General features: G+C 32.2%; 1 protein-coding gene across 1 annotated transcript; it reads left to right on the top strand.

Annotated features, from left to right (window-relative positions):
- The first annotated feature begins 649 nt into the window (after positions 1 to 649).
- Positions 650 to 5,358, top strand: LOC108982208 (probable serine/threonine-protein kinase PIX13). The gene is made up of 6 exons (XM_018953518.2): positions 650 to 810; positions 1,107 to 1,453; positions 2,293 to 2,428; positions 2,555 to 2,691; positions 2,810 to 2,933; positions 4,603 to 5,358. The coding sequence occupies exons 1-6, from the start codon at positions 735 to 737 to the stop codon at positions 5,064 to 5,066; spliced, it is 1,284 nt and encodes a 427-aa protein (XP_018809063.1). The 5' UTR covers positions 650 to 734; the 3' UTR covers positions 5,067 to 5,358.
- Positions 5,359 to 16,508: the final 11,150 nt, after the last annotated feature.

Below are 16,508 nucleotides of genomic sequence, written 5' to 3'. Positions count from 1 at the left end.
AGAGTCAAGACTTATTTAAAAAATAAAAAGAGTAAAAACTTTAGTATTTAAATTAGTTGTAACAGAAAATTAATTAACGGAGAGATTTGATTGATAAAATTGTCAAATCTAAAAAATAAAATGATAAATTAATTTATCAGACTTTTTTATTATTTAATAATTTTAAGATGCGTAAATTTTACGTATTCTTTTTATTAAAAAAACAGTCTGCCTTTAAAATAATTTTTTTATGAAATTTCAAATTAATTCATTTAAAAAAATAAGTGTGCGGAAAATTGGTTTTAGATAAAAGAATATAAAAAATAAATTAAAAAAGAGAGAGAGATAGAGAATTTTTTTTCTTTTATATAGGTTTGCTCTCTTGATAATGGTTTAAATTATGGAGGTTTGCTGATAAAATATTATTAAAATATTAATATTATTTTAAAATTTAAAAAGATTAAATTATTTATTATATTTTGTATTAAAATTTTAAAAAATTGTTAAGATAAGTTGGGATAGCAGCACGCGGTGGGAATAATAGTAAACGACGAGAGAGAGAGAGAGAGAGAGAGGGAGAGGTGATCCAATAATGAGAAGGTCCAAGTCTCTACACTAGTTTTCTGTCGGCTTGGTTCCTTCTTCGCTCCTTCTTTGGGGGAACCCGAACCAACTTGGAAACCACGGTACATAAAAACATATATATCTCTGCATTGAGATAGACTTGGAGCCCCAAAAAAGACAGAGTAATCGTCATGGGAAACTGCTGTGGAACTCCGGTAAACAACCACAGTAGTACTCCAAGCACCACCAAATTCTCAACCCCAGCTGGTACGTATCCTTATCCCTGTGAACCAACCTATTATCCCTAGCTAGCTTTCTCCTTCATCCTTCCTTCTATCTTCTCTTGGATTCCTGGCTTTCTCTAGGGTTGCCAAGAAAACCCAAGTCAAAGATTATCAAAGCAAACTGATCAAGGTCGGGCTTAGCTCGTGTTTTTCTTTCTCTGATCTCTAGGCCGTCTGCCGTGTCTATTTTGTTGTTTCAGAAGTTATTATATATATTCCAGGTAGCTTTTTAAAGTAACTTTGTTATTAATTTAAGGCATGGTTTTTTCCATGATGCAGAAACATCAAAAAATATTGGCAAACAAAGTGGTACGACACCAAGCAACAGCAATGCGACGCAAAGCAGCAACGTCGTCGTGGAAAGAACCTTGGGTGAAACCGCTCATGCCGCCGGAAGGGTCATAACGCCCAATCTGAAAGTGTACACTCTGGACGAGCTGAAGAGTGCAACACGAAATTTCAGACCGGATACGGTGCTAGGCGAGGGAGGGTTTGGAAGGGTTTTCAAGGGTTGGGTCGACGAAAACACGTACGCGCCGTCCAAGGTCGGCGTCGGACTAGCCGTTGCCGTAAAGAAATCGAAGCCCGACAGTGGCCCCCAGGGCCAAGGGTTGCAAGAATGGCTGGTAAGTTTAATCGTCTGCGTTTCCTGTTTCAATACCATTGACTCGGAAATTGAATAAAAAGTACCACACTGTCTAATTTCTATTTATTCCTAGAGTTGTGGCCATTCAAAAGAAGTGGCTTCGAGCGTTCATATAAATTCATTATTTCTTTTTCTAATTTCTTTCCATCCCAACTAATAATTATTGGGAAGCCCACCAGGACAGATTCTTCTGTATTTGTGAAATTCCCATTTGGAACTTTTTGATGTTTTCTTGGGTAGTTAAAGCTTGACTGATTCTTTGAAACATTTGACCTGGCTTGGTTTTATAATTGAGTAAAGTTACGTATAGTTAACGACCATGGATGGTAAGCATCGTATAATTTAAAAAAAAAAATTATTTTTTATTAAAAAATTAATTTTTTTATATAAATTTTATATCTATTTATTTATTTTTATATTTTCAATGGCATTTGCTTGTGCGGACAATGAAGGGACGATAGAAATTTGTGGGTTATGAATTAGAAATAGTCCCCTGATTTTCACAAACAATATGCCGCCATTTGTTTTTCCATAAAAAAGATTTTTATTTCTTTCTTTTGGGAACTTTCCATGTGTTTGTGTTGAATCAGCTTAGGAATTTTGATGCTCTACATTAGACCTTGAAATCCCAAAAGTGCATTTTCCCAATTGCCTAAAGCTTTTTCTTTTGGGGTTAATTTGCTTGCTGGGTGGGGGGTTCAAATTTCAATGCAAAGCAAAAGCAAAAGCAAGAGTGACAATTTGGGGATTTGAATCAAAACATAATCTGTTGATGGTGCTGATGATCGAATTTGATTCCCTGTACTTGTGGGTATGCAGGCTGAGGTGAAATTCTTGGGGAAGTTCTCTCATCCCAATCTAGTTAAGCTCCTGGGTTATTGTTGGGAAGATAAACAATACCTTCTTGTCTATGAATACATGCAGAAGGGAAGCTTGGAAAACCATCTTTTCAAAAGTAAGTAAGAATTGCTGACATGGCATGCTACATCAGCAATGACATGTCAACAGTGAAAAAGATGTGTCATATATGTCGGATTGCAAACATGATCTTAAGATCCATCTGTTTGCATTTGTGTTACAGGAGCTCCAGAACCACTTACATGGGAGACGAGGCTAAAAATAGCAATAGGAGCAGCTCAAGGGCTTTTTTTCCTGCACACAACAGAGAAGTCAGTAATCTACCGAGATTTCAAGACTTCGAATATATTGCTGGATGGGGTGAGTGAGCTTTCCAGCTTGTGACTTGAACAGAGAGAGAGAGAGAGAGAGAAGGGGGCTTTAATTTTCTAAGATCATCATTACTTTTACTAATTTGCTTCGAATTTCTTATTTTCAGGACTATAATGCAAAGCTTTCAGATTTTGGGCTGGCGAAGTTGGGCCCAGCTAGTGGCTACTCGCACGTGACAACGCGTGTCATGGGCACTTACGGCTATGCAGCTCCCGAATACATTGCAACCGGTAATAGTAATTCTGATTTTTCAGTAGAATAATACTTTCAAAAAAAAAAAAAAAAGATTTTTCTTCTTGATCTATAGCTAATAATGATTAGATTATCTATAATTTTTATCTGACACAAATTATTTCTTTTATTTTTCAGATTATAGGCTCTAGATTTTGAATCTAAATATAATATATATATATAATTTTCTAGAGTCTATTTTAAATAGAAAAATTTTACTTATCATCTTCTGCACAACACACCAACATATGATTTATTATTTTTATCATTCTATTTAAACACATACATATTGATGTGTAAATATGTGTATTTAAATATAAGGATAAAAATGATAAATCACATGTTGATGTGTGGTGTGTGGATGATAAATATAATTTTTCTTTTAAATAATATCTTCTTACATAGTAATCAATTAATAAATTGTTTTTTTTATCCTAAAATTATAACTATATGATAAGAATTGTAATTTTAATAAATTCTCCTCTAAGTGTAGACCCAAAACTCCCTCGAGGGGTGAGGACTAACACGTTGCACATTCAACTTAAATCAGAGTTGTAATAAGAATTAATCACTGACCTGATGTGCTCGTGATGAAAAAATTATATAGATTTTAATATATCTTTAATGAGTGAACGTATCAATTTTTAGCATTTGGCTTATATCTTTAATGGAAAATACTATTCGCACAATTTTTTTACCGAAAATTTCTACCGAATTGTATTTTATTTTTAAAATTTTTTTATTTAATGATTAAGAAAGTTTTTTTAATTGAATTTATGATTTTTTATATTTTTAAAAATATTTTAAGTGTTTAAAAAAATGATTGAAAAAAAAAAATTACCTTTCGGTAGAAATCTTCTGGGGGTGTAGCAGTTTCCATTTTTAATATATCCTGTTTTAAAAATGAACGAACAATATTACTTTAAGTGAAAAAATAAGTTGACTTTCTATTAGGGCAGGTTTGGGAATAAGATGAAAATTTTATATTTTGTTTTAATATTTAAAATATTATATTTTAGTATTATTATTGTATTGAGATTTGAAAAAGTTAAATTGCTTATTATATTTTATATGAAAATTTAAAAAATGTGTAATGATGAGATGAGATGATATGAGAATTTTGTACCTCATTTCATCCCAAACCTGCCCTTAGTCTTCCAATCTTGTCGTACAAAAAAGCTCAATTTTTAACGTACAAAAAAACTACAATTTTGAGATGGAATTTCAAGTTGATATCAGCTACCTACATAATCTAATAAATAAAATAAAAATAATAGTTACAGTTATGAGTATACAAGTAACATATAATTATTTTAAAAAAATAAATAAATACGGAATTTACATGTAAAAAATTAATTTTTTAATAGTAAACTCTACTATTTTTTAAAATGACTGTATGACATTTGTACACTCTATGATTGTATGTAGAATTATTCTAAATAAAAACAAATTCAAATCATTTAGGTTATTTAAATAGTGAGATGAGATGAGATGATTTTAAATGAAAATTAAAAATTGAATAAAATATTGTTAGAATATTATTTTTTAATATTATTATTATTTTAAAATTTTAAAAAAATTAAATTATTTATTATATTTTATATGAAATAAATCGTTTTTCTATCCAGACGAACCACTTAATTTCTAACACGTCACACTACTCAACAGGTCATTTGTACGTGAAGAGTGATGTGTACGGATTTGGAGTGGTGTTGCTGGAAATGCTTACAGGCGAGCGGGCTCTCGACCCACATAGAGCCAATGGTTTGTCGAGCTTGGTGGAATGGACTAGACCGTCTCTCTCCGAGAAGAGGAAACTCAAGAAAATAATGGACACAAAGCTATGCGAATATTACCCACTTGAAGCTGCATTCCAAGCAGCGCAACTAATACTAAAATGTCTGGCATCAGACCCCAAACATCGTCCATCCATGGAAGAAGTATTGGAGGAATTGATAAAGATCAGCGCCATTGAGATGACAGCAAAAGAGAAGAAAACTTCCATCGCAAAGCATGGTGCCAACAGACACCAAGATCAGGAACAGACCAACAACCATCGGGTCTCTCCTAATCACCAAAAGCATGCAGGCGTTTACGGTGGCGGAGGTACTAGATCAGCTTATCATCTCTAGTTAGTGCATGCATCGCTTACAAATTAGAAATGATATTTGCAATCATAGAATGCACAAACGTCGCACATTCTTTTTGAAAAAAACGAGTAAATATGATATTGTTTTTAATAATGGACCCATTCCTTTTCAAAAGGCGTGTGTGACATTTACACAATTCATAAGTGTATTTAGCATTTGTACTTCCCTCCTCTTTTTTTTTTCAAGGGGAGACTTAGTAATATAGCATGCAGCTTTGAGTTTTTATTTTTGTGTAAAGATAATAAAAATTACAAGAGATTACCGAAAATGCAGTTAAATACACTACTTCATCCTCACAAAGAACTACATGCAAGGGTATTTCAAACTTTAAAACATCTCCCGTTTGAATCTAATCGAGCCCATATCTTCTTTAGATGCCAAACTTAGGCCCCATTTAGATTGTGAGATAAGATAAGATGATTTTAGATGAAAATTAAATAAAATATTGTTAAAATATTATTTTTTAATATTATTATTATTTTAAAATTTGAAAAAGTTGAATTATTTATTATATTTTGTGTGAAAATTTGAAAAATATGTAATGATAAGATGAGATGAGATAAAACTGTTTCTGTATCCAAACGAGACTTATTTTCGCTAGCAATTAGCATGTGCTTATAAAAAAGCACTCTCGACTTTGGGTTGTGTTAATTTCTTTGCCGCAAAAGGTCGAGGGCCAGGGCATACTATAATGTGTTACATCAATGAAATTTATCTTTTGAATTAAATTATATTACGTAGATATTTTGTGGTGTAAAGATTTTTAAATAGAATTATTTTTCATGGTATTCGTGATAAGCAATTAGAACAATTGGTGTTTGAACGTTCATGGTGGGTTTGCCCTCAAACACTATATTTTGTTCGTAATAATAAAAAAAACTACAGAAATATTTAAAACCATACTCCATATACATATAAAATGGAAGAGATCCTAACCATTATTCACCACGTTTTATGAATAAAATTCTTTTCATCAGTTTTATTCACTTTACATCTTATATTTTATAAAAAAATATCCTCATATTTTATAAAAAATATATTCACACCCTATAAAAAAATTATTAAATATAAAATATAAAATAATGACTGATACATATCATTTCTCTTTGGTAAACTCAATATTTAAAACCATACTCCAGAAATATCTACGTAATATAAATTAAATTATATTACGTAAATATTTTGTGGTGTAAAGATTTTTAAATAGAATTATTCTTCATGGTATTCGTGATAAGCAATTAGAACAATTAGTGTTTGAACGTTCATGGTGGGTTTGCCCTCAAACACTATATTTTGTTCGTAATAATCAAAAGAACTACAGAAATATTTAAAACCATACTCCATATACATATAAAATGGAAGAGATCCTAACCATTATTCACCACGTTTTATGAATAAAAATTTTTTTCATCAGTTATTATTCACTTTACATCTTATATTTTATAAAAAATATCCTCATATTTTATAAAAAATATATTCACACCTTATAAAAAAATTATTAAATATAAAATATAAATAAATAACGACTGATATATATCATTTCTCTTTGATAAACTCAATCCAATGGTTGGCCCAACGTGACCCCTGAAATGTGCATACTTTTTCCTAAAGATTTCTTCACCTTCATCTTCGGCTTTTTGCCTTTTTAATTATTTTCTTTAACATTATTTTAAGTTTCTCTAATATCTTATACACGTGATGCACACATGGTTTGTCAAAGGATACATACAAATCTTGTTAAATGACACGTGTTGAACTGCCATTGGTGTTGGTGTGACATTTCTAACAATTTACTAACCATTTTTTTTAATAATAAGAGAGATTAGATAGACAATTTTATATTTAGTCATAACAATTAGCAATAATTAAAAGCTCCTATCAAAAGAAAAGAAAATGCCTTTCGTATTTGTTTTATGTGCTCCCTTCCCATGATTTTGTGCCACACTTGTGTCACAATGACAGTAAAAGGCCGGAGCCACAGGGGCTTTGGTGGGGTAATAAGATTTCAAGAGTTAGACTCAACGACGGTTAAGGGTCCATTTGGATATAAAAATCTCATCTCATTTCACTTAATTTTAATTAATAATTTTATTACTATTTACGAATCATCTCATATCATCTCATTATTCAAACAGGTCCTAAGTGTGGTCTATGACCTTCTCTTTTACTTATATGTTAGTGTTGATTTGGATCATGACCCATTTATAATTGTTAGGATTATATGAGCGGTTTTTTTATATTACTATTTGGTTAAGTTGGCCTCGGCGCCACTAGTTAGTAGGAGCAAATTAGTATTTGTAGGGGTGTTGGACGCACTTGTAAATTATCGAGAATCTTAATACAAACTATTTTTTAGTTTATCTCTTCTTCTTTTGGAGGTAAGGTCATCCTCGAATTTGACCACATTTTCTTGTACTTTTTCTCACATTTTCTATTCACCCAAATATCAACTATCATTGTGTTACATTTTGTCATTTCTTATTTTAAAAATAAAGAAAGATAAAAGCCACATGTTTTAAATATGGCCATCGTAGCTCTGAACCCACATTAAATTATGAGAAATAATATTTGAAGTCGTAGAATGCACAAACGTCTTATAATCTTTTTAAAAAAAAGTAAGTAAATACATGATTCATAAGAAAAAAATTTAATTTTTTAATAATAAACCATACTCTTTCAAAAGAATTGTGAGACGTTTATGCACTGCACGACTATATCTAGCATTATTATTAAATTATTAATGTTTCATTCTCCCATATAGATTTTTCTTTTCATTTTTCCTTTTCTTTGTTTTAGTTATGTATGCATTAATTTATGTTAATGAAATCGGTTAGCTTTGCCGCAAGAAAAATGTTTTGCCTATTAAGCTCAATCTATCTCCTAATCCTAGTAAGAGACTACTCAGTACTCACTACAGGACCCTGATAATGGTGGGAAAAACTTCAAACAACTCATACCAATCATGGTGTTTATTTGAGTATTGTGAAATTCTCATTTATCTTAAAAGCTTAATACTCTCATTTATGCATGAGTCACACTCTTATAATCTTATTTAATAAGTACGCCCAACATAGAACGTCTATTCTGATACTATATAAAATTATTATTTATTTTAAAAATTGATGTGAAGAGGTAAATTTAATCATTTATAATTATCTTAACAAGTTATATACTACTTGAAAATGAGTAATGTTATATACAGTCGTGAAGTATACAAACGCCGCATAATATTTTTAAAAAATAGTGAGGTTTACAATTAAAAAATTAATTTTTTTTGTATGGTTCATGTACTTACTAATTTTTTTTTTAAAAAAAATTATGCAACGCTTGCTTACTTCACAACTGTAAATATCATTCTCTTTTGTCTTAGTGTGAAAGACAAAATGAAGGATCAAACTGGTGGTAAGAGATGACCAATTAATTCGAAGCTTAATAATTAAAATTAATGCGGTAAACGTAATTAAGAATCATGATTCCAGGAGCTGCACGCTGATCATCTGGGAAAGCTATCTATCTATATATGTTTGTAGTACGTCTGGTGCATGCTCCACGCATGATTTAATTCTACCTAGCTATATGTATAATAATAGAATAATTCCAAGTATGTGACATATTCCACAATTAATAATGGGACCCGCGCGCGGCTGCTCAAACAATCAATGGGCGGGCGTGATGAATGTGTGAGAATTAAAGAAAGCTCCACCCGGCAGGTCAGCTTGGCTTTAATCAATTTCACATGATGATGAGTTGATCATGTCTTGGTGATCTTGGTTAAGATTCAAGCATGTTTTCTGCTCTGTATATCATATGCACTGCATCTATATTATATGCATGTGAATCCCAACATCTCATAGATCCACGTTCTCAAATCCTGATCGATTGGGTTCACACTTCTAGGTGCATGATCATCTTGTAAGACCTTGTTCTTTGCATGTTATGGATATTCTTCTATGCATTTAAATCTCTCAAAAATAATACATGGAATTTTACTAGGTTTAAAATTGAATATTGACGACAAGACTGATCGTTTATTCGTCTTATAATTTATGTTTAATATGCAAAAATTGCTCAGATATTCATTTAAAAAGTTAGTAGAATCTCTTCAATGATCGATCTTTACGCTTCATATTCAAGAACATACAACGAAAAGTTTTAGAAATGGCTGAAGAGATAGAAGATGTTCATTGTTTTTCTTCTTTACACATGCACTAAAAGCTTAATTACAAAGGAGATGAGTAAAAAACTTCAATTAGTGGAGAGTTGTGATCAGTAATTGCTCAACCCGCCACTTGATTATTCAACAAATGTAATTATTCCATTTTGAATTATGGTTAAATTAATCCGCGTGGACACTCCTTAAATCATATTCGGCTAAAACCCCTATCCAATTTTCAACCAAGTCCAAATATGGCGTGTAATAAGAGTGGTCATGTGCATTAATGATGTAATAAATTACTTAGGCCATGTAATAAATGACATCTCATCTCTAAATTTTTTATAATTTCATTTTTAAATATTACTTAAATATAAAATATTTTTCAATTTCTAATATTTAACTTTTTTATCTAATTATTATCTAATTATTATAATTTTATAATATTTTTATTAAACTTTTTTCTCCATCATTTTTCAAAATCCAATAAAGCCTCTTAATGTAAACTATTTTATTACTATTCATAAATTATTTAACTACTATTTACATAATTCTTATTTTATCTCATTATCTAAACATATTGCTAATCACTCACAAGGCTCTAGATGTGCAAGTGTATCCAATTGTAGCATATATATATATATATATATATATGAGAAATACTTTAGCTACAAATAGATTACACAAAAGTAATCTCACAAACTGAAGCGGTTTTACGTGATTTGTCAGATTGTAAATTTATTTTTATTGTAAAATATATATAACGGATTACATGAAATCATGTCAGCTTGCGGGATTGATTTTGTGTAATTTTTGTGTGGCTATAGTAGTCCTCTCTCTCTATATATATATGTCTATATATACATATATACATACACACATTAATGCGATTCATTCATAGATATAAATCGAAAAAGTTTAAATACTTAATAATTGAAGTTATAAAATTTAAAGCGTATTTGCAGCTATATAAAATTAATCATTCCCCCCTGAGTAATCTAACAAGAACTAAACGGCTATATTTTATGCTTTTTTGTCCCTCCCCCCATACTTGATTTGGCATCCATCTGTAAATCAATATGTGCCTGAGAGTAATATAGCCTGATTGGTGATATTATAGATAATTTATTTGCTATTGATATTAGGCAAAAAAAAAAAAAAAAAAAAAAAGGGGTAGATCAAGACGACCTCGACCAATGGGTTTTCTTCAACTTTGTTGATTGTATTATTCTTTTATCTTTAAAGCAAATACTTTAAATTAGGTTATAGACAAATGCAAATAAATTGTTGAACAATTGAATCATTTTCATTGAAGAATATTAGGAAATTTATGAAGCAAGCTAACCAGAAATACATCTTTGAGACAAGAGTTCAGTTCTCTCTATTGATTCATGCGCACTTGAATTTGTACTATTTAAAATCATTCAAAATGTTTCTTTAAAAAATAATGCTAGATATAATTTTAGAGTGTACAAATCTCGCATATTTCTTTTAAAAAAAGGCAAGGTCTATCATTAAAAAATAATTTTTTTATATAGGTCATAAATTTATCCATTTTAAAAAAAAAAGAATGCGAAAAATTTAAGCACCCTAAAATTGTAAAAATGATTTATCTTCCTTAGAATGCCTATAATTATACTTAGGGCTTGTTTGAAAGATGGGATGAGATGAAATCATTCCATCTTATCTCATCTTATTTCTTTTCTAAATATTATTTAAATACAAACACTTTTCAATTTCAAATTTTTAACTTTTTTTCATTTAATTATTAGCTAATCATCATTATAGCTTTCCAAACTTTCAAACACAATACAAAAAACAATTCACCTTTTTTAAATTCTAAAACAAAAATTATATTTTAATAATATTTTAACGTTATAATATTTTTATTTAATTTTTTCTCTCTATTTTTTAAAATCTCATAAAATATCATAACTCAATTATTTTTATTATTATTTAAAAATTATTTCACTACTATTTATAAATTTCTAATTTAATCTCGTTCGCAAACATTGTTACGCTTGAAATTGAGAGTTTTGTAGACAATTTCATAATCCTCTTCAACAGTAATCTTTCTCGAGTATAGAGTTTTTAAAAAGAACAAAAAAGCAGGTAAGGCAAGAGCACTGGCATTGAAGAAATTTGGAATTTAAAAAAAATATGATTTGAATGATCTGTATTAGAATAGTTAAATAATATAGACTTAAAATATAAACTATAGTGTTTGAGAGTGTTTTTTCATATTTTAAAATGTACTATTCATTTTTAATAATAATATTTTATTATATAAAATCAAACCCAACTATTTTAATATTTTATTCTAAAAACTAGACCTCAAAATGATAAAGTTGGTAAATTATGTGGACTACAAAAAAGAAATGATACCATCTGCGGAGTTATTATCATAAGACATCTATATCAAATAATTAAAGCAGCGCAGTTGTGCTTGCTCTACCTTCTTAATTATTCCGCCTGCTATTCTATAGTGATCTTAGTGGGCCCTCAACTCCACCCACCAATGGTGGACCCAACCCCCCCCCCTTCCGCCGGAACTTCAAACTTCAAAGTTGCTGAAGTCTCATCGTACGTACGTAGTCGTTGCATGTTCGGTCTTCCTCACCCTCAACTCGTGAACTTTCAATTAATAAATCGAGACCCTTTCTTTGCACCCCTTTATAATACAACTGTCGGAAGAGTTGTGGCATATTTTGAGTCGTTCGTTCTATTCTCGTGGTCTTGTATTGACTTCGTAGTACCATTTTGAAAACTTCTACGCGTTTACGCTCTTATTTCATTTCGAGATTTCAAGTTATGTTTGGATGTAAAGATAATGTTAATTTATTTTTATTATTATTTTAATATTTAAAAAAAAAAACTTATTTCATACATTCAAATACATATATCAACTTATTTATGTTCAAATACATTTCAATGAGATTCCTAAAATACTATTTACATATCAACTTAAATCACTTGAACGCATCTCAGCATCCAAACGCATCTCTACATATATTGTTTAAATGAAAAACATAATATTGTGTTTACAACAATATTGGAGGATGAAAACTTAGGTTTTTATAAAAAAAAGTAATGATATTGTAAGGGGATTTTCCCTCCTTATTGGTTCGTATAGCGAGTTCATGAGGGATTTTTGGGGGAGGAGGAGAGAGAGCTTGATCAAGCCCAACAACCTTATAAAGTTCTCAGCCCATGAGCAAAACCAACCTATGAAGCTACATTCACATATGCAAAACGGAGGGTAAAGACAGATGAGACTTGTCGCCCTGACACCCCCAATGACATCCAGCCATCGGAAACTTGATTAGGTAGGTAGGCGAGAGATGCGGGGAACCCTCGATCTCGTAACAATAGGTATGAATGGGCTCAACAATGAAAACCCATAGGATAAAGTGAGTCAGGGAGCATCGCCGTATTAATTACGCTACTCCCCAGACTCTACACCTCATTAATAGCGCCTTCCTAGGAGTCATGCCGCATTAAAAGATTTTGACTAAGTGAAAAATTGAAGTAACATGAACTTATTAAGGCAAGGTATGAGTTATCCCCACCCATAAACCTAGTATAAAAGCCGACCTCAAGTACGAAGAACTCTTTATGATTTTTCTAAACTCTCGCACAAACTATTAAGGAGATATACTAACTTAAGCATTGGAGACTCTTCGGCCTCCACCAAGACCCCCCACTCTTTGTGTTTTCTTAAGTGTGTAGGTGCAAGGACCAAGACTCAAGTTGCTGGAATCCGACCCAAATGTGTACGAAACACGATGTTAAGAGTAAAATATCTACCTTTTACCACAAATATTGATATTTTAAGGTCTCTATTCCACACATTGCTTATATGATATAATTTAATTTGAAAGATAAATTTTAAAATTTAAATATTATAAATAAAATATTATTATTTAAGTAAGAAAAACACTACAGGCACAAAGGGATCCCACACACTGATGTGGCACATTGTGAGTGTGCCACGTTTCCTCATTTTTTTTTCCTTACTTTTTTTTTTCCCACCCGTGCGATTCCCTTCCCCTTCCCCTCCTCCCCCTTTCCCTCTCTGTCTTTGCCCGTCTCCACATGGTGGTCGGGGACCACCTCAGGGTCGGCAGAATCTGCCGGCAGTTCAAGCGGCATCGTCCGGCGGGGGGATGAGAGCTCCCGTGCAAGGCAAGCTGCGTGGGCTACCGTGCACTGGAGCTCCCATCCCCTAGCTGGATGGTGTCGCTTGGACCGTTGGCCTTGAGTTGGTCCCCGACCACCATGGCGTCGACGATAATGGTGGAGATGGGCGGAGACAGAGAGGGAAAGGGGGAGGAGGGGAGGGGACTCGCATGGGAGAGGCGCTGCCGTGAATGAGACGGTGCTGCTTGGACTGTCGGCGGCTTCTGCGTGGTCCCCAACTACCATGGCGGCGACATGAAGGGGTGGAGACGGGCTGAGACATAGGGAGACGTGGCACACTCATGCGTTTGTGTCTGTAGCAGCTATTTTTAGGTAATGTGGATGATGTACTTTACATACTAACTTTATAATAGAATAATTATTTTTTATAAAATTACTATTTATTTAATATGATGTTATAAAAGAGTTATAAATTAATCATTTACCTTATAATCCACCGGGCATTGACACTATTGACAACCCTAGGAAACCTTTCGTGACTTGTGAAACAAGAGAAAAACAAATACAAAAACATTTCAAAATATCTATTTAGATTTCTATAAATACTGTAGATTTTAATATTCGTATAGAAACTTTAAAGATTTAAATCGGACCATGCGGGCAAATAAATGCCTACGTCCATTTGGAGTGTGTGCCGGTTTTGTATGATCGAGGCGTGGCGCCGAGCGTGATGATGAGCGCAGAAGAGTGACAATTATGACGATAAATGGGTCTTTAAGCTCTCAAGTCCAAGGGGCACCCCCTGAAATGCCAACTCTACCCCTCGTCTAGAATCTCCCTTCCCCAATGACTTGTCCGTCCCCACCATCATTACTCCCACTTACATTACCCCAAATTGCTTAATTACCCTTCTTAATATCCCTCAAATTCATCCAACTTTATTTATTTGAATAATAAATGCTTTTTTTTTTTTTTTATCTCTATACAATACGTTAATATGTAATTTATTATTTTTATAATTTTATTTAAAATTTATGTCTAAATATCTGTGTTTAAATAAAAATATAAAAATAATAAATCGTGAAAAAAATGAATGATAAGTGAAAATTTTCATTTATTTATATATATTAATTGAACCCGCATCCCCAAATCATAGTATAAGCTAAAAATGATTGAGAAATTGTATATATTTCGATTTTCGACCCAATTTTCCACTGTTTATGGTCAAAACATAGAGCCTGGTTCTTGTCGTTTGCTGTTCTCGAGTTAAATTATACATCAATTACTGAATGAGCAAATCCAGTGCCTTTGCCTTCGTTGCCCTACTAATTAGTGAGTGTTTCTTTTTCATCATTTCCTTAACATCCTAACCATAATGATGTTTTATTGGTTGACTCTTTCTGTACACACATTGCTTGCGTTATTTTATATGGAATAAAAGTTTTGACAGATGCATAATGATCGTCTGCCGGATATAAAGATTATTATCAATCATGAATTTTAATTAGTGCGAGATATAACTCTTATGAATTTAGTGTCTGTATTTGACTTTGAGTCATATTATTAGAAGCCTTGAAGATTTATTTTCAATGAATATTAAGAACCTACTTCAATGCATCCTTATAAAAGTAAAATAATCTATTACTACCTCTTCTTGGAGAGTGATTATTTAAGTATTCTCGTATCACGGATATTCGGTATTCACATCGTAATACAATTGGAAGGGATATATCCCTCTCGACCCATTGGGTTGGACCTGGGCAAGACGTTAAAGCCCATTTCGGCCTAGATCACGCCCTCCTATAACTTAGGAATCACCAAAAGAGTTCGGCCCACAAACTGTGTTAACAGAAAGAGGATGCATCACCCATGATACCATGGGACAAACGTGACGCGCCGACCTTGATGTCCACCTGTGACACCTAAACATTAAAAGATTTACGCCGACAAGTGAATGGAGAACCAAAAGTGACTGCATCGATTACCTAACCTACCGTTAAGATGCCATCTAGGGAGCTTCACCGCATTAATGGTGCCACCTCATACGCCACGCCGTATTAAAGGCCATGACTGGAGCTACTGTGAGCGTGACGCTGACCCCTGACACAGGATATGAAATGTTATTCCAAAACCTCGTATAAAAGCCATGCTTTAGGTTTGAAGAACTCTCTAAAACTATTATTCTCTTATAATTCTCATAGATGAAGTTCTGACTTTAGCATTGGAGGCTTTCCAAACCGCCCACCTTTATCTTTGTGATTGTAGGTAGAAAGATCCCAACTCGGATTGCTGGAACTTAGTCCAGGTGTATGCAAGACAACATTAACAACACTATTATGCCAACTAAAATGATTCTTACATGACTAATAATTTTAATTACATAATACTGAGCTGATATGTTTTCTCTTCCAATTATATTTTATATAAGTAGAAATTGTTATGTCCGCATAAAGAAAATGATAAAATATTAGATATAAGACTATTAAATTAAATTTTCAAAATCAGCAAATGGGTGACTCATTTCTTAACGGGTAATATTATTTCCTCTTAAATCTTATAATTCTTAGTCATATTAATATATGTATATATAACATGTTTTATAAGTCATATTCTTAGTCAACTTATGAACTCATTGTCCATATTTAAATTCAATTTGTGCTATTTGGAGGGAAAGGAACACAAGGACTTGGGGCAAAGCTATACATGTCAATAGTATAGCTTATGATAGTTTGTTTTGGATTAGGGTAATGGTAATATCCTACATGGTGAAAATAGGTGACTGCAAAAATTGTAGAGCTATTTTATAACCCCTGAGTTAGATTGGATGGTTCACTCTGTTATTCCCTGACCATCTTGAGCGAGGTTAGGCTAGTGCACAATGGCTTTCTTTGAAAAGGGCTTGCTTCTCAAGTGGAGCTTGCTGCTCGTCAAATTCAGGGGTGTAAATCGGTCCAGTTTAGTTTGGGGATGATAGATTGAAAGTTTTAGTCCATTATTTCCAAGAATTGGAACAGACTGATCACCCCTAATGGACCAGGTTGGACCGATAGCTATCGGTCTGGTCGGTTCGGCCCAGTTATTTAGTTTATTTTGTTTCATCTTTTGTTTTGCAAATAAATTAATAAAAAAAT

The sequence above is a fragment of the Juglans regia genome, chromosome 8, assembly GCF_001411555.2.
Source record: "Juglans regia cultivar Chandler chromosome 8, Walnut 2.0, whole genome shotgun sequence".
NCBI lineage: Eukaryota > Viridiplantae > Streptophyta > Magnoliopsida > Fagales > Juglandaceae > Juglans > Juglans regia.
The sequence above is the reverse complement of the archived record's forward strand: the minus strand, read 5'-3'. Positions and strand labels throughout refer to the sequence as shown.